The following is a 24,581-nucleotide window of genomic DNA, read 5'->3' as shown; positions in this document are numbered from 1 at the left end:
GTGGGTGCTTGGAAACAAACCCTGGTCCTTTGCAAGAGCTGTCAGTGTTCTTAACCACCAAGCCATCTCTTCAGCCCCTAAAGTTTTTCTTTTACTGTCAATTATGAGTTTGCTAGGTATATCAGACTGAATTGGCAATTGTGATCTTTCAGATTTTGAAAGATACCAGTCCAAGTCCTTCTTGCTTTCATGATTTGGATTAGTCAGTAGTTATTTCGATGGGCCTGTCTTGTACAAGACTTAACTCTTCTCTTTTGTAGGGCCAAACATATTTTCCAATATACTTTCTTTGCTCTGAACATTAAGTGTTTTAATTATAATATGCCATGAGGAGTTTCTTTTCTGGTCATGTCTGTTGGGTGTTCTGTGTGCCTCTTGTATCTAGATGGGCTTCCTTCTCTAGATTTGAGGAACTTTCTTCCATAAGTTCATTAAAAGTCTTTTCTATACCTTTTGTGTGAAATTCTTCTCCTTCCTGTTTACCTATAATACATAGATTTACTGTTCCTTGGAGTCTCAGAATTCTTACACATGCAGCTATTACATTAAGAATAATCATTAACCTTGACTGAGTTTTATTTTATGTCACACATGATCCATTCTATTGGTGAGGCTTTCCACTGAAATTCTTATTTGACCTATTTTGTTTTTCATTTCCATTATCATTTAGGTTTGAGTTTTCTTCAGTATCCATGTCATTATTAAATTCTAGTTTCATATTGTGGACTGACTTCCTTATTTCATTCATGCCTGTGTTCTCTTGAAAAATGCTTGAGGCCTCTTTGAATTGTTTTTACCATATTTATAATCATTCTTTTGTATTCTGTTTCTCTAATTTCATCCCAGTCATTCTGATTGGGGGCCATAAGTATGAGGTTCATAATTTTTGGAGGAAACAAGGTGTCTTGGTTGTTCGTCTTGTGTTTTTGTGCCGGGCCATGGCCATCTTGGGTTAGGATCTATTGTTGTTTCTGTTCTTTTAATTCAGGTTGTGTCTCCGCTTTCTACGAATATGTTTACAAAATTTTGAGGAGAGGAGTTTGTAGTACAGTTCTGGTGGTGTCTTCATCTGTGACATTCCTGTGCAAGGCCCCAGGCTCTATCTCCAGTCTGCCCTGTGGGTTGAGTATTGTCTGCAGCAACAGTCACTATACAGTGGTTAACCCACTCTGATAATAAAAATAGTGTAGCAGGTGACTATAAAACAGACACTTGGTAAGTATCAATAAATTAGTTTATGGAGTAAAGGGACCCAATAATACTGTACATAGTAATATGTTAGTATGAGTGAAATTCATCATAGTGAAACTAGTAATACCTATTAGGTTGTTAGATGGGGAGTACAGAAGAACATACATGGGGGGGTGGATAACTGAGCAAAGGAAAAAATGGTGGTTATATGAATGTTTTGGTTAATAGCAAACTACAAAAAGGAGGTAAATATTTGTACCCAGATATCAAAAACCAGGTTTGCCTCTGAGCTTGGGGTGATGACATAATAGTAAGAGGCATGAGTGAAGGAAAAGAGAAAGAAAGAAAGAAAAGGAAAAAGAGAGACAGAGACAGAGAGACAGAGAAAGGTGAAGATTTGGGGACAGTTTTCCAAATCAAATTGTTTTATTGGAGCATGAGGGCAACACATGAGTTTGACTGGAGCATTTGAACTCTTGTTTGAATGATTTTTTTTTTAAAGTATACTTAGTCTGGAGAGAAAAAAAAAAACAAAAACAAACTCATTTGGAATTGAATCCAGGTTTCCTAATCTTTTCTGTCCACGCATGAGTTCTTGGTGGCAGATAGCAATGATGTTCCTCCCTTTGAAAAATAAAAACTGCCAAGGGCTGGTAATGGGGAGATGTTAGTCAAATGATGCAAACGTTCAGTTATATGAGGAATACTGGGGATCTGATGAACAGCATGGAGATTTTAGTCAAAATATTTCAGTTATTATTCTCATTTTATGCAAATGAATGTGTTACCTACATGTATGTAAGTGTACCTCTTGTGCAATGCCTGCGGATGTCAGATTCCCTGGAACTGGAGGTACAATCGGTTGTTAGCATCATGTGAGTGCTGGGACCAAACCAAGATCCTTTGCAAGAGCAGCCAGTGCTCTTAAACACTAACTTATCTTTCTAGCCCCTAGGTTTTAGTTAATAATATCACATATATTTGAATATAGCTCAATAAAGGGGGAGAAACGAAAACCTTCCACACTCTGGGCTCCCAACCCAAATCTTTACTGCATCCTCAGCTATGGCTGACTTTTAGTCTTTGTTTTTCTAATTTTACACATTCTTTCCGCACAACCTAAAGTTTTCGTCGATGGAATGCTAAACACATGATTGCCACCCTCAAATTTCTTGTCTGCAGGCCAGCCTTTTCTCCTTAGCTACAGGAGAGGAGGTTCAGAGGTTCCTACAAGCTAATAGTTTGGAGGGAAATTCCCCCTGGAGGAGTAAACAGGAGCAAAGCTTGGGCTCTGAAGGACCCTTCTCACCGTTATTTAGGTGTTATTTATATCACACATTGGCTGCTCTTATGGAGATTCAAATCTAGACAGGTGGCAGAGAAGGAGAAATTACATATACAGTGTGCGTCAACTAAGATTACAGGGCTGCAGGAGGTCATTCTTGGTTACACCAAGAAATCCTTTGCCCTAGGGACAGGGAGAGCAGAGAACCCCACTTGATCATGAAAGCATTTGGTTTTGTTTTTCAGTTTAGTTGAACATTCAAAAGTGCATGGAAAGCCAATCCCCTTAGTGAAAAGAGGAAAGTTGGAGATAAATATTTGGGGTAGAATGCTGAGTTTCAGCGGGTTCTGAAGACCAGGAAGTACTGATGACAGTGAAGAGAATGAATGAATACACCTATGTGAAGGAAAATGAAAAACCCTCAGCGGAGGACACCGAAAACCTTGCATTTGTTAAAAATGTCATAAAGTGGTACCTGCGGTCAGGACAGCTCTACAGCCCAGGCCCTGGCCATAGCGTGCGCCTCTCGGCCAACCGCGCTCCGCCCCGGACCACGCCCCCACTCACGGACGCAGCTTTCGCCACCCGCGCCCTTCCCAGGCTCCACCCCTCCATGCCCCAGCTCCACCTCTCCCAGCCCTGACCCCGCCCCCGGCTCCGCGGCCCCGCCCCATCCACGGCGTCCAGGGTCCAGGCTCCACCCCTGACTCCGCCCTCTTTCTCCCATCCTCTAACGCCTTTAGTGACAGCCCGGGCAAGGGCGCTGCGGAGTCCGCCCACTCCTTTCTTTAAACCAATGAGAATTGAACTCGTCATTTGCCACCGTCCGGCAGCGGGTCACGTGACTACGTCTCCCCGCCCTCTCGCTCTGCTGGCTCTGGGTTCTGGGAAGATGGCGAAGGTCACAGAGCGTTACGATGTGACTTGGGAAGGTAATTCTGGGTGGGGAGGGTGCAGGAAGATGCAGAGCCCTGGGAAAGGGTTCGGCAGTGTCCCATGCGCTCGCAGAGGTGCGATCTTCGCCCGGTCCTCCGCAGGGCCGCTCACCGCCCGGGCCGAGAGGAGACTGAGGCGGACTCGTTGCTGGGCGCCCGGCCTGGGCTCGCCAGGTCGCGCCTGCTGCTCGTTCCTGCCTCAGCCCGAGCCAGCCCAGCCACCCAGGGCATTTAGGAGGCTGGGCGGGGCACGGGACTACTACTATCACCTTGTGTGGTTGCAGGGAGGCGCGGAGGAGGCGGGAGCCGAGAAATAGCTTCTGCGAGGCCTGTGCTGAGTGTTTGGAAGGGTTAAGGTGTCCAGAAGATAGGAGATCGGGAACAAATCTGATTTTCAACATGCACTTTATATTTTGCTCTGGTTTCAGAACCGGGTTTCTGATTTCTCCCCTTTTAATTTCACTGTCCAAGCTCTCAAAGCACGTTTACATACGTACAACTACCTGCCTATTTACTCCCTCCAATTAATTCCTTTTCTGAAGGGAAAAATGGTTAATTCTGGATGCGTGCTCACGTGTGATCCTTTCTTGTCCGACTGATTTAGAGTGGAGTATCTTTAAATAAAACACTCAAACCTTGGACGAGTTCTATATGAGATATTTACTTTCTCAAAAACGTTAGTGGAAGTCATGCTTAAAACAGCAAAGGAGTTTTATTAAAGCATGGAATTGTGTCAGTGAACAAATGCATATTCTTAGCATTTAGCACACTACAGTCATGAGATTTTAAAGTAATTATTAATAACATGTTTAGTGAAAGTTATATTTACTGTTAGATCATGAATAAACCTCAAATATTACAAAGTGCAAAAGTTGATTATATTAGGCAAAAACATTTTAATTGTTAGATTTTGAATCTATCAAGTAAGACATGATCCCAACCTTCAACGACTTTCCAGTTTAATGAAGAAGCAAACCTATAAACACACTTTTAAAAGGCTTGTCGGCCCTTTATCCCATCAACTGTCCAGTAGATATGTGAGCGGGTGTTCTTTTCAATACTTTAAAAAATATTTGAAATATTTTGTGATTTTTCAAAACTAGTATTATGAAGGTACGTGCAGTATAGCTTTCTTTGATACTAGTGTGTGCACAATCTTGAGAGACAAGTAGGTGTTTCACTTAGCAGCAGGCAAGATGATTCTAAGTAGCGTGGACATGGTCCTGTGGGCATTCTGGAGGAATGATGTGTAACTAGATTTGAAACAGTAATTGCTGTATGAGTTTGTTGAAGAACAAAGGAAGAAAATGTGTTAAAGTTGTTGGTGAACTGTTAGTGCTAGGGAAAAAACTTATTGATTGATAATATCATGTCACTCCATTGTATGATCTGAATCTGGGAAGTGTCTGTCCTAAGCCACTGCCTGCCCCAACTCTTGACAAGGTGGCTCTGCTTGTCTTACTGAGTTGCTTAAATCGCTGTGTTCTTAGGTCTAGGCACATGCTTTTCCTTCCATGAACAGTATTCTTCCCCTTAGTCTCATCCCTGCCCACACATTAAACTTTATCTAGTTTTAAAGAATTCTTCTCAAAAGGTACCTGCTGCAGAGATCCTTCTTAAACAGGCAATCTACCACCCCTTTATTCTTGATCAAATTTACAAAAGAAAGAAAGAAAAGATGAAAACAAAAACCCAGTCAGCAAAATCAAACAAAACCTACTACTAGATTGTGTTTTGCCATTGGAGCACTTACCCAACTGTTACATTTATATTTTTTGTCTATTAGAATGAAAGAAACAGTGCTTGACACATAGTAGGAATACTATTGACTGAGTTGCTAATGGGTATTTATGTATGTTGTATTAACTTTTTAATAAACAGTAATAAGTGACCAAAGACTCTTCTAGCATTTCGATCATTTCTTTAGTATTTTAACCAAACTTAGGCATCTCAGTGAACAGAATACAGTTTGCTTATTCATAAAGTGAATGCTTGGACTTTACCTGAAAAGTTCTATTTTAAGAGAATTTTGAGGGAAAAAAGGAATATTCCAGACTTATTTTGGAGACTTAGGATAACAGATATTTAGAGTGTAGAAGATCATGATAGTGTGCTCAGAAGTAGTGTTTTGTTTAGATGTGTTTGGCAGTATAAGCTGTATCTTTAGGGATTTCATTAGCTTCATGAATTGGTCCAAAGAATACTGTAATGCGTATGTGTGTGTTGTAGTCTACATATGTGCATGTGGGTGTCCTTGCACACTGGCAAACAAAAGCTAGAAGACTGTTAAGTGCTATCACTCTCTGCCTTATTCATTTGACACAGGATCTCTCACTGAACCTGGAGCTAGGCCAGCAAACAGCTAACACTGATTTGTCTCTGCTTCCCACAATGCTGGGGTTACAGGCACACTAGGCTTTTTATGTAGATGTTGGAGATTCAGCTCAGATCCTTGTACTTGTGCAGCAAGCACTCCTACCCAGAAAGAACTCTCACCCACTTAGCCATCCCTCCAAGACCCTATAATTATTGTGGTAGGAAAGTTTATCACCTATGTGTGAATTTTCATAAATCTAACATTCTTCAAATCTCATAATGATTATATAAAAATGGAATATAGGTTCACTTAGTAAGCCAGTTGAAAACATGTTAGGTAGAATATTACATTTAGAGAAAGAAAATTTAGTGTTGTAAGGAGATAGCAAGTTTCTGGAGAACACGTGTTGAAGCAGGAATGATCGATACCTTGCACGATGTCTAGCATATAATAGACACGAAATAAGTATTTGCTTTAAAAATTGTAGAAAATTTTACTTATTTTTTCTGTGCCTACTTCCTCTTTTTTTATAAAAGTAGTCCCTTAAGAAACCACAGTTTGATTTCTGTCTTATTTCTCTTCCAAAGATCATTAGGAAGACCTGATACTAATTCAAAAGTTCATGTTTTATACGCCTGTGCTGTATTTGCTATTGTAGATCATTCTCTCTTTGAAAAGCTCTTGGCTTTGTTTGTTTTAGTGTATGTATGTAGGTACACATGTGCATGTGGAGGCCAGAATTTGATGTGGATGTCTTCATCTACTGCTCTCTGCCCTGTTTTTTGAGATGGCATCTCTCACTGCACCTGGAGCTCCCTGATTGGCTAGACTGGCCAGGAAGCCCCCAGGACTAGCTGGCTATCTATCTTAGTTCTGGAAATAGGTGCTTTGCTATGCCCAGCTTTGTACAAAAATTCTGGGTATCCGAACACTGATCTTCATGCTTGTGTAGCAAGCACTGTACTCATTGAGTCATCTCTCTGTTCTAGTTTGCTTTCAATTGCTGTAACAAAACATTCTAACCAATACCAACTTGGGGAGGAAAGGGTTTATTTGGCTTACAAATCCTGGGTCATGGTTCATCACCAAGGGAGCCCAAGGTAGGAACTCAGGGCAGGAACCTAAGGGAGGAGCTGAAGCATAGACCATGGAGGAATGCTGCTTACTGGCTTGCTCCCCTGGCCCATGCTCTACCTGCTTTTTAAATATAATACAGGACCACCAGCCCAGGGGTGGCACCACCCACAGTGGACTGGATCCTCCCACATCACTCAACAGTCAAGAAAATGCCCCACAGACATAGCCACAGGACAGTCCAATGGAGGAAGTTCCTTAATTGAGGCTCCCTCTACCCAGGTGTGTCAAGACCCCTTGTCAACTTGACACACAAACACATCATTATTAAACTATAACCTTTCCATTTCCTATCCCCAAGATATGATACCAGTTAACAAAAACATAAGACTGTGGAACCTTAAAAGTCCCATAGTCCTCAAAAAATCCACTTAAAAGTCCATGGTCCCTTAAAAGTCTCTTAACTGTAGGCTCCTGTAGAATCCAAAACAAGTACTGTTTATTTCAAAAGGAAAGGAGTGGGCACACCTAAGCAAAGCCTAAGTCCAGCAAAGTAGCTTAAGACTGGACATCTGGGATTCACTCACGATCTACTGGACTCCAAAGGGTTTTGGCAGCTCCACTTCTCTGGCGCTGTGGTCCACAGCATACACAGCTTGTCTCACTGACCCAGGCCAACTTCATTCCACACCTGCTGTTTCCCTTGGTGGTGGTCCCATGGTACTGGCATCTCCAAAAAGCTGGGGTCTACATTGAAACTGAGGCTGCATCTTCACCAATGATCTCTTGACCTCTTGGGGTGCAAAGTCTCATATTCTCTCTGTAACTCCTTCAGTCCTGGGGTCTTCACTGCAACTGAGGCTGCACTTTTACCAAATCCCTTTTCTTTTACCAAATCCCTTTTCTGGCCTCTCAAGTGCCAAGCCTCAGCTTTTCTCTCTGACCCCTTCTCACTTTCAACACCAGAACCATGCAGGAGGCTGTTACACATTACTAAATCCTGCTTCCAGCTTGAGATGGAGGCTCAGGCCCCCTCTGGACCATAGTTTCTGTGTGCTGACCCTTAGAAAATACTTGCCAGAAGATTCTGCCACAGCGATGCTGGTCTCTTGCTACTTACAGCTGATTTTTCAATCCCAGCTAACCAGCATCAATTGTCCTAGTAAAACAAAGGTTTCACTTTGGTGGTTCTGGTCTCTTCTTAATCACAGCTTTTTCTTCAGCCCCTGCTGACCACAACCCACAGATTCTCAATTCAAGGTATCACATAAACAGCCCTAATAGACTCTGCTTCCCTTTGAATCTTCACAAGCCAGGCCTCCATTATCCACAACTCTTTGAGCATAACTGTTCCAAGCTCCACAGCAACAAACACTTAAGCACTCAAAGGTTTTCCCAGCCCAATAGTCCAAACATGTCCATAATCCTCCCCAAAACAACTGGGTCAGGTCTGTCACAGGAGCACCATAATCCTGGTACCAATTTCTGTTCTAATTTGTTCCTCCATTGCTGTGACAGAATACTCCGACCAATACCAACTTGGGGAAGAAAGGGTTTATTTAGCTTATATCTCCCTGGTCACAGTTCATCTGGGAGTCCAAGGTAGGAACTCAGGGCAGGAACCTGGAGGCAGGAGCTGAAGCACAGGCCATGAGGAATGCTGCTTACTGTTTGCGTCCCTGTCCTGTGCTCAGCCTGCTTTCTTAAGCAACACAGGACCACCTGCCAAAGGGTGGCACTGTCCAAGGCCACAGGAAGGCTTGCCAAAAAGATTTTATTTCTAGGTAGAGGTTAGAATAGTTACCATTTATTTTCCTTAGACTAAATGCAATTAAAAATTTTGTAGTATTTTGCATTTTGTAGACTGCTCTACATAAATTATCTGAGGAGGCCTAAACCCTGCAGGTAGATAGAAGGAGGTGTGAAGTAGGATGAAAGGCAGTAGTAGTGGCGTGAAGACATGATGTGGGTGTGCCCTCCTACCAATAATCAAAATCAGCTTAAAAACTAAACAAAAGCCCTAGAGTATAGCACTAGCCAAATGTGTAGATTCCAGGCTTACTTAAGAAAGCTTCATGAGGGACATAAAAATCTTTTAATCGTGTATATTTTATAACAGAAGCATTAGAAATGTTAAATAATAAGCCCAAAGCCACCATGTTTATGTTGATTAGTGGGAGAGTTAGATTTAACCCTAGTCCTTTCACTAGATCCTTGGCTTGGCTACTTCTGCTTTATATATATATATATATATAAATTCTTTATGTGTTTGTGAGTGCACCTGTGTTGTGCAGTGCTGCAGAGGTCAGAAAAAGGGATTCCCCTGGAACTGGAGTTAAGGACAGTTCGTAGCCACCATGTGTGTGCTGGGAATTGAACCTGGGTCCTCTGCAAGAGCAGTGAGTGCTTTTAACCACTGAGCCATCTCTTCAGGCCCCTCCTTCTGCTTCTCAGAGCTCTCTGCCAGGTACCAGCATACTTTTTCCTATGAAGAACCAGTTAGTAAATATCAGTGGCCTTGTATGTTATCTGGTTTGTGTTAACTATTCCTGTGCCATTGTAGCACACAAAAAGCCATAGGCATCATTTGAGTGAATAGTGGTAGGTAGTCCCTAATAAAACTTTAATTACAAAACAGTTGGCTGTAGATTTTTGCCCATGGGTTGGTAGTTTCTTGATTCCTGTTTAAATCCTCTGACATAAATGCAGAGCAGGCGAGAGTTGCTGTAATTAGAACAAGATAAATAGAATTGTGGTTGTAGGGCCTGCAGGATGGCCCAGTGGTAAAAGAGCACTGACTGCTCTTGCAGAAGACCTGGGTTCAGTTTCCAGCACCCATATGGCAGCTAACAACTGTCTGTAACTCTAGTTTCAGGGAACTGACACCCTCTTCTGACCTCTTGGGGCATTGTAAACACAGGCGCACTTACATACATGCAGGCAAAACACTCGTACACATAAAAATAATACATAAAAATTTAAAAAAATTGTGGCTGTAATATGTGTAGAGTGACAGGGGCTGATTCAGGAACCAAGAGAAAATCAACAGTATGCATACAAACTGCATGTTGGAGGGCAAGGCATTAGTAATAGCCCATATTTTTAAGTTCATATTATGCCAGGGCCTGGTTTCAATACATAAAATTAACTAATGCTCAACAAAATAACCAAACGTTTCAAGTATTATTTTCATTATTTTATAGATGAGAACGTTGACATGCAACATGATTAACTCAGCTGATACCACACAGAGAGAGTTAGAAGTGAAGCCCAGGAGTCTGAGCATGGCATTTCCACTCTGAATCTCTTGTGTACAGATGAAAGTAAGAGAACATGTATGTAGTGAGTTGGACAGCTACATACTCCAATTATCTTAGTTCAGGTTGCTGTAACAAATATACCCTTCTGGTGTTTTAAACAATAAATATTGTTTCCATGCAAATCTGGAGGCTAAGAAATGAAGAGCTATGCCCTGTCAGGTCCAGTGTCTGCTGAGGAAGAGACAGCTATGTAGCAGAGAGCAAAGGGAGAACACAAAGTGTCTTCTATCTTGTAAGAGAACTGATTACTTCCTAAAGGCCCACCTCTGCTTTGACTCTTAGAATTTTAAAAGATTAATTTGAGACAATGTAAATATTTAGCTCATAATATTTAAAATGGAACTAAGATTAGGTCTTTTAAAAAATGTATAACTATATTAATTCAACTGTGAACCTAAAAATTTACAGCCACTTTTGAAAGAGATGTATCCTTGCTCTGGAAATTGTTACTGAATATGTTAAAGTTGTAATGAAATACTTCTTCTAATCATGTGTTTATTAAATAAAAATAAATAAAATAAAAAAGTTTAAAAAAATGTTTTGTTTTTGTTACAACCAAACCAATTCAGTCTGTTTTGTGCTGCTTTATCACAGCACCCAAGTCTAGGCTGCTGTTTTTTTTCCTAAATGATGGGCTTTTTTTTTTTTTGTCTTTTTGAGACAGGGTCTCCCCATAGCCCCAGCTGTCCTGGAACTCACGATGTAGAACAGGCTGGCCTCGAACTCACAGAGATCTGCCTGCCTCTACCTCCCGAGTGCTGGGATTAAAGGCGTGTGCCACCACACCCAGCTATGATGGACATTTTTAATGAACAGAAATTTTTTTGGTCACTGGTTTTGTTGAAGGTATTCTAGTTCTCATCCCATGGAAGAAAGACAAAACATTTGTGTATGGCAGAGATAAAAGGGGCTGAATTCATTTTGTTTTATATCAGGAACCCACTTCTGTGATAAGTAGTAGCACAGCTATGGTTACTAACCCCTCTGTAGTAAGTAACCCACTCCTGTAATAATGATATTGACCCATTCGTTAGGACAGAGCTCAGGTGACCTAGAGAGGTTCTCTCTCTCAACCTGGATGTGTTAGGGATTAGATTTCTAACACATGAAGCCTGGGAGTTACATTCAAATCATAGCAATGATCTTTATTCCAGAATTTCCTGTTGTATTGTAGTATGCAAAGTTATTCTGTCTTCTGTTAGTTTAATCTTACTGACATTATTCATAACATCCCTTCTCTTAAATGCAATCACAAAATTTCCTTTGCTCCAATTGTTTGTTGTCTGCTTCCTTGCATAGCAGTATATTTATTGAAGAAGTTTAAGGTGAATATTCATTTGAGGTTGATAATGTAATACAATACTCAAATTATGAAAGCTAAATATGCACGTATATCGATGAGTAAACTTCAAGGATATTTTGAGTATTTTGTGATGTCTAAATTATTGTATGCATTTTGTGGGAAAATCATCTGGCTTTCATCAAACTCAAGTAGTCTATAATTCCCCCTGCATCCCTCCATTTAACACCTATAGTTGCTTAAATTGGTAAAGGGTCTTTGTAGCAGACCATAGTGTTGGCTCCACTTAAAGACGGTTGAGATTTGAGCATGAGTTAAAGTTCATTTCCTTTTGTAGGTTGTTTTTGTCAGCTTTTCACATCTATTTTATGCTAAGGTATGTATAAAGAACTTGAATATTATATTTTTTTTCAGAAATGAGAGATAAAATGAGAAAATGGAGAGAAGAAAACTCACGAAATAGTGAACAAATTATGGAAGTTGGGGAAGAATTAATTAATGATTATGCTTCTAAGCTTGGAGATGATAGTAAGTTCTTTGATTAAATTATTACATTTAGGCTCAGCTTTTCTTCATGTCTCTGATGATTCTTCCTGTCTTTGAGGTATCTTCATAATATTTTAACTGCTTGTTACATCACTCTTATTGGCTTTTTGCTTCAGGAAATGCAATCGATGCCCCTTTAGCTTTGAGGATTTATAATTATTCAACTAGTGAAATGTTTAAACGGGCATTTTTGTTTTAAATATCATAAGGATGCTAAATGTCTGCCTAATGTACATTTCATAAAACATTCTGACCTGGTCTCTATTTCCTAGAAAATCTTTTAGAAATAGTGTGTTAAATGGTGACTTTTACTTCATAAGGTCTTAAAAAGAGTTCATATTGCTGAATGCATGTGAAAATATGCTTTCCATAAGTTCAAAAAGAATGTAATTACTAATTTTCACTATTGAGTAATGTTCTTTAAAATATGAAAGTAGAATTTATTATTTTGTGTTTCAGAGATTTTTATATTAAATTCAGGTATTTTTCCTCTTTGTATGTCTAGTTTGGATCATATATGAGCAAGTGATGATTGCAGCCCTTGACTATGGTCGGGATGACTTGGCATTGGTAGGTGTTTAAACTAATTTTATGCATTTACTTTGCTTTATGAATTTTATATATTAAGTAGTTAAGATTTTGTATGTGGCTTCTATTAATACTTTCTGTAACAAGTTTCAAATGCTACTTTAATAGTAAGTAAGTACAGAGCTATATATGTAACTCCGTGCTAGAGTGGTTAATTTGCACAGGGCCTTGGGTTCACTCCTTAGCACCATATACACAAAACAAAACAGAGCAAACAAAACAGAACAAAAACCCTATCAAAAGCAGTAAGTGGAACTAGATATTTTGAGACACAGTAAAAACTATATGGACCTTTTCTGTCTCTCTCTTTCCCTTCCTTTCCCTCCCTCCCTCCCTCCCTCCCTTCCCTCCTTCCTTTCTTTTTCTTTCTTTTCATGTGCATGAATGTTTTGCCTGCACATATGTAAGTACACCCATGTCATGTAAAGCCCATGGAGGTCAGATGACGGAATCAGATATCCTGGATCTGGAGATGATTGTTAGCCACCATGTGCGTACTGAAAATAGAATCCGGGTCCTCTGGAAGAGCATGTAGTGCTCTTAGCCACTGAGTCATCTCTGTAGCCCCTGTAGACCATTTTTTATATTTAAGTATCAGTTTCTTTTTAAAAAATTTTTTTAAAAATGAGCTTTTGTACTTTTCAGACAACAGTTCTTAATCAAATTTAGACCCCCTCCCCCAGCCATACCACCCTTACCCACCAGACCTTATGTATTCCACCATACATGTTAAGTTTTGTTTGGTCAAGAATTTGTATCCAGATGTCCTTTGTGGCAAATTCATCCACTAGAGTCTAGTCAGCTTACCTAGAGAGATCATAAGTAAGGTCTACTCTCCCTCATCCAGCAGTAATCAGTCTCCAACAGTTCCAAGACTAGAGCTGGTCTGCTGCCCATTTCCCTCTCTCCAATCTAGGCCCTTGTCTGATTGAGTTGGCAAAGGTCCTGTGCTCAATGTTACCATTGCCACAAGTTCAAGCAAGGCCAGAAAGCCTCTGCTTCCCTATGTTCAATGACCAACCCTGGCTCTTACAATGTTTCTGCCCCCTTTTCCACAATTGTCCCTGAGCCTTGGGTGGGAGAGGTTTGATACAGGAGTCTTATCCAGGCACACACATACTCTGCAGTCTCTTATTCTTTAAAATTTGGCCAGTCGTGGCCTTCTATGTGCATCACACTCTGTTGTATAAGGAAACTTAACTGGTGAGAGTTGAGGAATGCACTAGTTTTCTCTCAATCCCCCTGTTCTGCTGTGTTCTGTAAGCCTTAGGAGTAGAGGTTCAAATGTAGCTATGTCACCTAGGCCTAGGCATCTCTCAGACATTTATTCTCTGTGTGTGACCAGTTGTGGGATTCTGTAGTAACCTCCATCTTTTGCAAAAAGAAGCTTCTTTGATGAGTGGTGTATGATATACTTGTTGGTAAATATAAGGATCCATATTTTACCATATGGTAAGAAATTTCATTTGTCTAGAGATATGACAGAGATAGGGTTTTCTCTAGGGTCTGTGACCTCTCCAGCCTTGTGTATTTGACTGTGTTTACAGTGCCATGAGTTCACTCCCTTGAAAGGGCTTTAAATCCAATTAGTAACTGTTGATTGTTGATTATCCCCCATCCCCTACCCCAAGTATGGTGCCACTGCTGTACCAGTAGAGGTAGTTTGCTGTGCCAGACATTGTGGTTATTAGGCTTTAGGACTGGGTTGGGCCATTGATTGATTTTCTCCCTTAGCAGCTTGCATAATATACTCTAGAACTATGAGAGCTAGTATTCAGGGAGAATGCTTCTAGTTCAGTTTCTGCTGCTTTGCTCCAAGTCCTATGTCCCAAGCATATCCTGTCTTCAGCAGTAGGGTCTTATATTCCAGTTTTGGGAGATAACCAACAGCTCTGGCAATAGACTGTTATTTTGGGAGTCTCTTGGACTACTCTGACCAACCACTTGAAGGGAGGTCTTTTTTGTCTGGCATTGTGTTCCTTGCTATACAGCCCCCAGGTATACATATGCACTATCGTTTGGATACCATATGTGCATTTCTCAGGGGGTTTTGGAGGTAACGTATTTCCGATTGGCCTCCTTAGGCCCCCAAGATCCATTCATCTCTACTCTCTCTCCCCCCATCTGGCCTCCCTCCATGCTCCCCAGTCCAAGCGCCCCTATTATCCCCACCCTACCCCAAGAGCACCCACCTCCAATCAGCCCCCTTCTCCTGAGTTTGTGCCTCCCCAACTATGGTCCCCTTCATGTCCCTCCCTCCTGCCCTTCCACCTGACTCCTTTCCCCATCTCCCCCCTCCACATCTGTTCCAAACTATCCCCATTTTCAGGTTATTTCTTTTCCATTTTCCTGGCTCCTGGTGATACATCAGAATATTCACATAAAAGGGATTGGTTCTATGATCCGCAAATGAGAACATATATTGCTTGCTTTTCAGAGTTAGTGTTACTTGACTTAATGTAATATCCATTTACCTGCAAATTTCATAATTTCATCTTTTCTTACTGCTGAGTAGAACTCCAGTGTGTAAGTGTACCACATTTTCATTATCCATTTGTCAGTTGAGGGGCATTTAGGTTGTTTTCCATTTCTTAGCTATTGTGATGAGAGCAGCAACAAACATGGATGTACAGGTATCTCTACAGTATAATGAGTCCTTTGGGTGTATGTCAAGGAATGGTATAACCAGATCATATATAAATTCATTTTTGAGAGTTCTCCATGCTGCTTCCCATAGTGGTTGCAGGAGTTTGCATTCCCATCAGCAGTGAATGAGTGTTCCACTTTCTCTACATCCTCACCAGCATTTGGTGTCTTTGTTCTCTTAACCTTAGCCAGTCTGACTGAGATAAAATGGAATCTTAAAGTGGTTTTCATTTGTATTTTGCTAATCACTAAGGTTGTTAAGCACTTTTAAAGGTGATTCTTAGCCATTTTTATTTCTTTGTTTGAGAACTCTCTGTTCAGGTCCATAACCCATCTTTTTATTGGGTCATTTATTTTCTTGTTTCTGTGTTTTTTGAGTTCTTTGTATGTTCTGGATATTAATCCTCTGTCGAATATGTAGCTGGTAAAAATTTTCTCCCACTCAGTGGGTTTCTTCTTTACTTCTTTGGTTGTTTCTTTTGCTGTACAGAAGTTTTGTGTCTTAATGAGGTCTCGTTTGTTGATTATTGACCTTAATGCCTGACAAGATGAGATCCAATTTAGAAACTCCTTTCTTACACCTATATCTTGGAGGTAATGCCTATGTTTTGTTCTAGCAGTTTCAGAGTTTGAGGTTTTATATTGAGGTCTTTAATCCATTTGGAGTTCACTTTTGTGCAGGATGAAAGATAAGGAAGGGTCCAATTTCATTCTTCTTCAGGTGGCCAGCCAGTTTTGCCAGCACCATTTGTTGAAGATGCTGTCTTTCCTTCCTTGTGTGTTCTTGGCACCTTTGTCAAATATCAGGTGGCTGAAATTACATGTACTCATGTTTGGGTCTTCTTTTGTGTTCCATTGATCTACATGTCTATTTTTGTGCCAGTTACATGCTGTTTTGTGACTATAGTGCTGTAATATAATCTGAGATCTGGTATGGTCATTCCCCCCAGTGTTGTTCTTTTTGCCCAAGATTTCTTTGGCAATCTAGGGTCTTTTGTGATTCCATATGAATTTTAGAATGCTTTTTTCTAGCTCTGTGAAGAATGTCATGGGTATTTTGATTGGCACTGCATTGAATCTATAGATTGCGTTGGGTAAGATGGTCATTTTCACAACATTAATTCTACCAAACCATGAGCATGGTAGGTCTTTCCATCTTTTTCTTTCTTTAAAAATTTAAAATTTTCATTGTAGAGATCTTCAATGTCCTTGGTTAGATTTATTCCTAAATATTTTATTTTTTGAGGTTATTGTGAATGGGATGGTTTGCCTGAATGATTTTTTTGATTGCTTGTTATTGATAAATAGGAAGGCTACTGATTTTTAAATTGATTTTGTAACCTGTCACTTTGCTGAAAGCACTGATAATTTCTCAAAGTTTCCTGGTGGAATTTTTGGGATCTCTTACATATCATATTGTCTGCAAATAGTTATAATTTCACCTCTTCTTTTCCAATTAGTACTCCTTTTATTTCCTTCTATTACTGCTCTCATGCAAGTTTCAAGCACTATATTGAAAAGGAGTGGAGATAGTGGACAGTCTTGTCTTGTTCCTGATTTTAATGGGAATGCTTCCAGTTTTTCTCCATTTAGAATGGTGCTGGCTATGGGTTTGTTGTATATAGCTTTCATTATGTTGTTGGGGTATGTTCCTTCCAGACCAATTCCTTCTAGGACTTTTAACATGTTTGTCAAAGGCCTTTCTGCATCTATTGAGATACCCATGTGTTTTTTGTCTTTAAGTCCATTTATGTGTTTTACTACATTTATTGACTTATGTATATTGAACCATCCCTTCATCTCTGGAATAAAGCCATCTTGATCATGGTGGATGATCTTTTTGGTGTGTGCCTATATACAGTTTTGAGTATCTTTGCATCAATGTTTGTTAAGGATATGGGCCTATAGTTTTCTTTTTGTGTTGTGTCTTGCTTTTGGTATTAGAGTGATGCTGGCTTCATAGAAGGAGTCTGGGAGTTCTCCCTTTGTTTCTCTCTTTTTTTGAATAATTAGAGCAGTATTGGTTATAGATCTTTGAATGGTAGAATTCTGCTGTGAATCCATCTGGGCCTGAGTTTTTTTCAGTCAGCAGGTTTTGTATTACTCTTTGAATTTCTTTATTTATTATGGGTCTTTTTAAACTCTTTTTCTTCTTGGTTTAACTTGGGTTCTGTCCATGACTTTAGAAATTCATCCGTTTCTTTCAGATTTTCAATTTTAATGGAGCGTAGATTTTTAAAATATTTGCTTACAATGTTCTGGATATTTTTGGTGTCTGTTGTGATGTTTCCCCCTTCGATTCTGATTTTGTTGCTTTGAATTTGCTCCTTCTTTCTTTTTAACTAGTCTAAGGGTCTGTCTATCTTGTTTAACTTTTCAAAGAACCAGCTCTTAGATTCATTGATTTCCCTTTTAGGACTACTTTTAAAGTGTTACAGAGGTTTTATTGCATTGTATTCTCCTTTTCATTTAGTTCCAGGAATACTTTTCTTTCTTTCTTAATTTCTTCTTTGACCCATTCATCATTCAGGAGTGTGTTGTCTAATCTGCATGAGTTCCTGGAGTTAATAGAGATTATTTTGCTGTTGATTATAAGCTTTATTGCATTGTGGATCCCATAGAATGCATAGAATTATTTCATTTTTTTTTAATTGAGATTTGTTTTGTCCCAGAATGTGATCAATTTTAGAAAAACTTGCATGAACTGCTGAGTGTAAAGTGTATTCTTTGGTCTTGGATGGAATATTCTATAGATGTCTGTTAGGTCCATTTCATGTAAAATGTCACTTAATTCAGATGTCTGTCTATTTATTCCTTGTCTGGTTGACCTATCTATTGAAGATAGTGGGGTATTGAAGTCACCTACTGTTACTGAGTTGGTGTTAATCTGTGTTTTATAGTCATGGAGTTCTGTTTTTATGAATTTGGATGCACCAGCGTTTGGTGCATATATGTTCATGATTATAATGTCTTCTTGATCCATTGTTCCTTTGATTAGAATGAAGTGATGCTCTTTATTGCTTCTGATTAGTTTTAATTTGAAGTCTATTTTGTCAGATATTAGAATTGCAATACTTGCTTGCCTCTTAGAGCCACTTGCTTGGAATATCTTTTTCCCATCCTTTCACCCTAATGTGTGTATCCTTGAAGGTGAGATGAGTTTCTTGAAGACAACAAAAAAATGGGTTTTCTTTCTTGATCCATTCTGTGTCTTTTGACAGTGGAGTTGAGGTTTTTGATATTTAATGTTATTATTGAAATATGTATATTGTGTACTGTCATTTTAACTAATTTCTGTTTGTGGCCCTATATTGTGTTTTCATTATTATACCTCTGTTTTCTTTCTGTAGCCTCTTTGGTATACTCATTGCTGTCTTTGGTCCTTTGTATTGCTTCAAGTATACTCTATAGGGCTGGTTTGGTGGATATGAATTCTTTCAGCCTATTCATGTTATGGAAAATATTCCATTCCCCTTTTACTATGATAGAAGGTTTTACTGGATAAAGTATTCAGATTTGGCACTCATGGTTGTTTAGACAGGGAGTACTTTGGTCCAGGCTCTTCTGCCTTTCAAAGTTTGTACTGAAAAGTCAGATGTAATTCTAATGGATTTTCTTTTATATGTAACTTGTTGTTTTTCTCTAACAGCTTTTAGTTCTGTGCATTTAATGTTTTTAATGATATGCCATGGGGAGTTTGTTCTAGTCATGCCTAATTGGTATTCTGTGTGCTTCTTGAATCTGTATAGGTAAGTCTTTCCTTAATTTAGTGAAGTTTTCTTCCATAATGCTGTTGAAGATCTGGTCAGTGCCATCCATTGGCCTGGGATTCTTCTCCTTCCTGTATGCCTATGATGCATAGATTTGATCTTTTCATGTTGTCCCACATTTCCTCTGTATTCCATTCCTGTGTTTTTTAAATTTTTACATAGTCATTTATTAAGGAATCCAGATCTTTAACTTTGTCATCCAGTCTTGAAATTCTGTTTTCCATTTCATTCATTCTCCTTGTGAGATTTTTCCTGTTGTTTCCAATAGATTTATTGAGTTTTTCAGTTCCATGTTCATTTCAGTTTTGGTTTTCTTCAATATTTCTGTCTCTTTTGTGAATTCACTTTTCAAGTCCTGAATTATTTTGGATATTTCATTAAGCCACATATTTGTATTTTCTTGAGTGTGTATCACAAGTTTATGCCTATCCTCTTTGAATTCTTCAAGTTAAAGATCTTTGATCATGTTTGTGATTGTTCTTCTAAATTCTGCATCCTGGGGTTCCTTGGGGTGGTTCTCATTGCTGTGTACTTCTGTAGGGCTGGTGGGTTTTGTTGGAGACATATTCTCTTGGTTTTTTGTATTATTTGTGTTTTTGCTCTACCATTTATGCATATGGATGTTCTTTCTTGGTTGTGTGTCCCATAGGAACTTCCAATCTGTTTTGCTTAACTGAATTTTGGTTCTGTTTGTTTTTTATGGAGCTTGGTTGCTTTTTGCTCAGGTATGAAAAATAAACTGATGTGTGTTTCAGGTTCTTCTGGGGTAGTGGGCTGGTTTGAGTAGTTGGTGGGACAGGGTAGTAGGTAGACTTGTCAGGGTAGTTGGGGGGCTGGTGTGTGCCAGGCACACTAGGAATCAGGGGGACAATAGGGGTGGGGACCACCTGAGGAGGGACTTAGCAAACTATGCTAGGAAGTTTAGCTAGTCTGGGTTAGGAAGTTAGTCCAGGGATTTGAGGCAGAGGAATTGCAGTGGGCATAGGACCAAGGCTAGCAAGGGACAGGGTGGGGGTGGGGTAGATTAATGAGCATTTCTTATAGATCATTTATGACATGTATAATTTTCATTCAATTTTTTTAACCAATTATTTTTTAGTTTTGTCTTCAGGAATTAAGAAGACAGTTCCCGGGCAGTCATAGAGTCAAGCGATTAACAGGCATGCGATTTGAAGCTATGGAAAGGTAAACATACCTTTGAACGGTACAATTCCATTTAAAAATAGCAAACATGGAACCTGTGTCCACAGCACATCATTGATCTGAAGGTCTTTTTGCTGCAGACTTCTTAACCTAATGTCAGAGTGCTTCTCAATACAAACCTTGCCTATTACTTAGAGGAAATAAAAGTTGGCATGACGTGTAACACATTTGCCATCTCTGGTTAGTGAAATTAGGTCATGATTTCCAATAAGGACTGATTTCAGATCCTGTTTCTAGCATTTCCTAGTTTTTCACTTGATAAGATTACATCTTTTAATTCTTTTCAGCTTCACACCTCTAAAATAAGGTTATTGCCAACTTCTTAGGGTTTTGAGAAAACACAGAATCACATACACATTTTCAAAATAAAGTACATGGAAGGTATGTTAATTATGTAGGCCAACAGTTTTCAATCTTCAAAAAAACAACCTAAATATACCTTTAAACCAGAAATGGAAAAGAGAGAAAAATGGTCTATTTTAATTGAAGCAAAGTAGGAACCCACTTGAACATGTTCCTCCATCTTCAGTGAAACTTTTGAAACATATCTGTGGGAAAATCCAGGAGAATCAAGAGTTCATCTGGTATGATGGAGTTTTTTGGCCAGAATTGAAGCTGGAGATACAGGCAGCTAGTGATTGGGGACCATTTCATATGCTCTGCTAAGGAGTATCACCTGAAGCTATGGAGAATCCATTATGGATGCTTAAGAGAACAGCAGCCATTGGATTTTTCTTATAAGTGTACTCTATTTGAGTGTGTAGGGTAGCAAAGAGAACAATTTTTGAGACTGTTAATGCTAGCATTGTTGTCTGTACCAGAGAAATTAGCAAGGGTGAGAGAAATTGAGAGAGGCAGAAAATAGACTATGAATTACATTTTAGAAGAGAAGATAAAGGAAAAGATAAAAAATGACTTGTTTTTATGTGTTTAATATTTACTTGTCATCAGTCAAAGAACAAAACAGAACAATAACAGCATCACAATATAGGAAATAATAAGTTTGGTTGGAAAAATTGAGTTTGATGTCTTGTCACAGCTATCAAATTGTGAAAATTAGGAGGAATTTTAATATATATCCCTGAGGAAAAAAGACATGGGCACAAAACAGAGAGTAGATCTCCCTTCAAAGTTACGCTGGGGTTGGTAGGATAGAAGGATGACTCAGACTGGGTGTGTTGTCCAGCACAAGCCATGTGGTCATTTTTGAATGTTTTTCTTGGTATTTTAAATCTATTCTAAGACTTCTGATCATTGGAAACAATTGATCTGTCCATAACTTCCATTGTTCGTCTGTTTTTTTGTGTCTTATCCACTTTTGCCATAGAGCCTGGAATGTGCATGGGGTGTGTGTGTGTGTGTGCATTTTCAGTCTGCTCTACCTGTATTTCTGCCATATTTATGTCTGGCCTTTTGAGACAGGATTTCTCTGTAGCCCCAGCTAGCCTAGAACCTGCTGTATAGACCAGGCTGGTCTCCATCTGACAGAGATCTACCTGACAAGTGCTGGGATTATAGGTTTGGGCCACCACTCCTGGTTTGAGTCTGGCCTTTTTCAAAATGTCTTTTCTCTGTACTTGTAGAATGAGTTAATGGGCGCTTCTCTGCTTCTCTGTCCAGCCTGATTTCCCTGCTCTGTTATAGTGTTGATACTAATGCAGCAGTCTCAAAAACCATTTTCTTCAACTTTGGTTGCTAGCTTTTTTTTGGTTTTTAGATGAAATAAGTATCTTTTGTAGAGAGTTTTTCTATAAGTACTTCATGATTTTGCTTTCTTAAAAAAATGAGTAAACTTTTATAGTCAAATGAAATAGCAAATCTTAGGTCGCTATTAAGAATGCAGTTAAAGTTCTGAAGGTTTAGTATTTTTCTTCATTTTAAAATAATGATTCTTGACATGCCTCTATCTTTTTAAATAGATATGATGATGCTGTACAGCTGTATGATCGAATTTTGCAAGAAGACCCAACTAACACTGTAAGTTTGTAAGATCGTCCTGAAGGTAGCTTAAACATTTATGTAAAGTGTAAAATTAATCCAGTGAATAGTTAAAAGATAGATATGGCACCAGAGTTTTTCTTTTTATTTTATACTGCTTATAATGAACCACATTTTATTTCAAATAGATTTGATATTCAGTAAGAATTACTTTCTAAATGTCTTATTTAGAAAATAAATTCATTGAAATTTGTGGAGAGTACACTGTTCTTGCTTAAAAGCCCAGTGAGGTTCTACTTTTATAATTTCGTGAAGCTTATGAATTTGTTTAGCTTGTATAGATATTTTTCAGGTATCTTAATTAAAAAGGAAAGATGTCATCTCGGTGATTAATATATGGAATTAGTGCAGATATTTTAATTTTTTCTACTTTATGGATGAATTTAAAAATATGTAGTATTTGTTTTAAAATACCATAGTTATTTTCTTAATGTGGCTAATATTTAACTTAGTATATTTGCATAATAGCATATCTCAGACTTAATATATGAAAAATTTCAGGGGAGCTTCACATACTATGTCAGCTATTGTAATGTTTCTCATTATTTCATGGTCATAGAAGGTATTTTTAGAAATTTAAAGCAAACATTAGGTTCTCTTTTTATAGAAGGTAAAATGGTTGCATTAATGCAATTGATTCAGGAAGGTTTTCTATTTGTCAAGAATATCTTTTAAAAGTTAGCATTTAAGGGGCTAGAGAGGTGGCTTAGCAGTTAAGAACACTGACTATTCTTGCAGAAGACCCGAGTTCTAATCCCAGCACCCATATAGCAGCTAACAACTGTCTGTAACTCTAGTTCCAGGGGGTCCGACAGTCTCTTCTATCCTCCAGAGGCATTGCATGACATGGGTGCACTTACCTACATGCAGGCAATACACACATACACATAAAATAAAATATTTTTTAAAAAGTTAACATTTAAAAAGAATCATGTAGTAGTATATGGCTATAGATTTTATCATGCACAGTTGATAACTAGAGGCTGGAGAGATAGCTCAGCAGTTAAGAGCACTCTTGTGGAGGACCCAGATTTGGTTCTCAGCATCCACATGACAGCTAACAATAATCCTTATATACAGTTCCAGGGGTCCAATGCTGTCTTCTGACCTCTATGGGCATTGCATGACATGGGTATACTTGTGTACATGTAGATAATACACTCATACACATAAGAAATAATAATAAATAAAAAAATCTTTTAAAAAAAAACCTATAATTGAACAAATTGACAATTCATTTTAAAGAATATTTTTATGATAACATTGAAAATTATTTATGTGAAAACATGGATTTCTAAAGCACGCTTATCCCAGGCACTGGTCATTAATCCCATTTCTGTTTACTCCTTTTGTTATCAGGTAACAATACATGAGTATTACAGTAGTTGGTAATATTACTTATATGCTAGATTCCCACTATTAGTGCTAATCTTAACCTAAGACAATTTTTTTTTTTGTAGAAACTTATAAGGCTTTTTGGATTGGTTTGTTGTTTCCTCATCTGTAATTGTGGGCATTAAAATGGAAGGGTTTGATTACTTTTTGATGGTTCTCAGAATATAGAAAACTGAGGGAAAAATTCCAACCAGTATAAGCCTATATGTTATAAAAAAAAAAAAAAAAAAAAGCTGGGAATGGTGACTGTACCGTGAATCCCAGCACTTGGGAGGCAGAAGCAGGCTGATCTCTGTGAGATCAAGGCCAACCTGATCTTCATAGCAAGTTCCAGGCCAGCTGGGGCTACAGAAAGACCCTGTCTCAAAAAATAAGACAAAAACAATAAAACAAAAAAAGAATAGCTTTTATCAATTTGTCTAAGTACTACTAATAAAAAAAATTAAGATTGGAAAACTCCAAATAATTTTCTGATTTTAACTATTCTGATTGCTTGTCATCTGCCTTAGTAAAAAGTCCCTTATAAAAAGTAAATCAGTGCTAGAGAGATGGCTCAGTGGCTAAGAATATTGGCTGCTCTTGCAGAGGACCTGGGTTCAATTCCCAGAACCCACATTGCAGCTACAACCACCCCTAACTCTAGTTCCAGGGGATCTAATGCCCTCTTCTGACTTCTGCAGGCATTGCACAACACAGGTGCACTTACATGCATGCAGGCAATACACTCATGCAGGTAAAAAAATTTTTTAAATAATAATAAAAAAGGGGGGCTGGAGAGGTGATTAAGCAGTTAAGAGCCCTGATTACTCTTATGGAGGACCTGGGTTAGATTCCTGGTACTCACATGGTGGCTAAGAACTCTTCTTAACTCTAGCTCCAGGACAATCTGATGCTCTTCTGACCTCTGTGGCACACGTGCACTCACATACATGCAGGCAATACACTGTATACATAAAATAAAAATAATAAAATATAAAAAAAGTAAATCAGATGCTATAGGCCATGATATATAT

General features: G+C 38.7%; 1 protein-coding gene across 3 annotated transcripts in view; it reads left to right on the top strand.

The window, feature by feature from the left end:
- The first annotated feature begins 3,260 nt into the window (after positions 1-3,260).
- The window catches only part of Emc2 (ER membrane protein complex subunit 2), a 42,776-nt gene continuing 21,455 nt past the window's right edge, over positions 3,261-24,581 (top strand). Inside the window, exons 1-6 of one of the 3 annotated variants that reach the window (XM_008851504.3) lie at positions 3,319-3,408; positions 10,006-10,125; positions 11,837-11,950; positions 12,474-12,538; positions 20,072-20,157; positions 22,095-22,152. In XM_008851504.3, coding sequence (XP_008849726.1) covers positions 11,839-11,950; positions 12,474-12,538; positions 20,072-20,157; positions 22,095-22,152 — 321 coding nt within the window. In that variant the 5' untranslated portion in view covers positions 3,319-3,408; positions 10,006-10,125; positions 11,837-11,838. Of the gene's footprint in view, positions 3,409-10,005; positions 10,138-11,836; positions 11,951-12,473; positions 12,539-20,071; positions 20,158-22,094; positions 22,153-24,581 lie in introns of all 3 variants that reach the window. The other 2 variants (XM_008851503.3, XM_008851502.2) reach the window with 2 other exon arrangements.

The sequence above is a fragment of the Nannospalax galili genome, unplaced genomic scaffold, assembly GCF_000622305.1.
Source record: "Nannospalax galili isolate Female #2095 unplaced genomic scaffold, S.galili_v1.0 scaffold284, whole genome shotgun sequence".
NCBI classification, from domain to species: domain Eukaryota; kingdom Metazoa; phylum Chordata; class Mammalia; order Rodentia; family Spalacidae; genus Nannospalax; species Nannospalax galili.
Note: the sequence above shows the minus strand (reverse complement) of the source record. Positions and strands in the feature narration are given on the sequence as shown.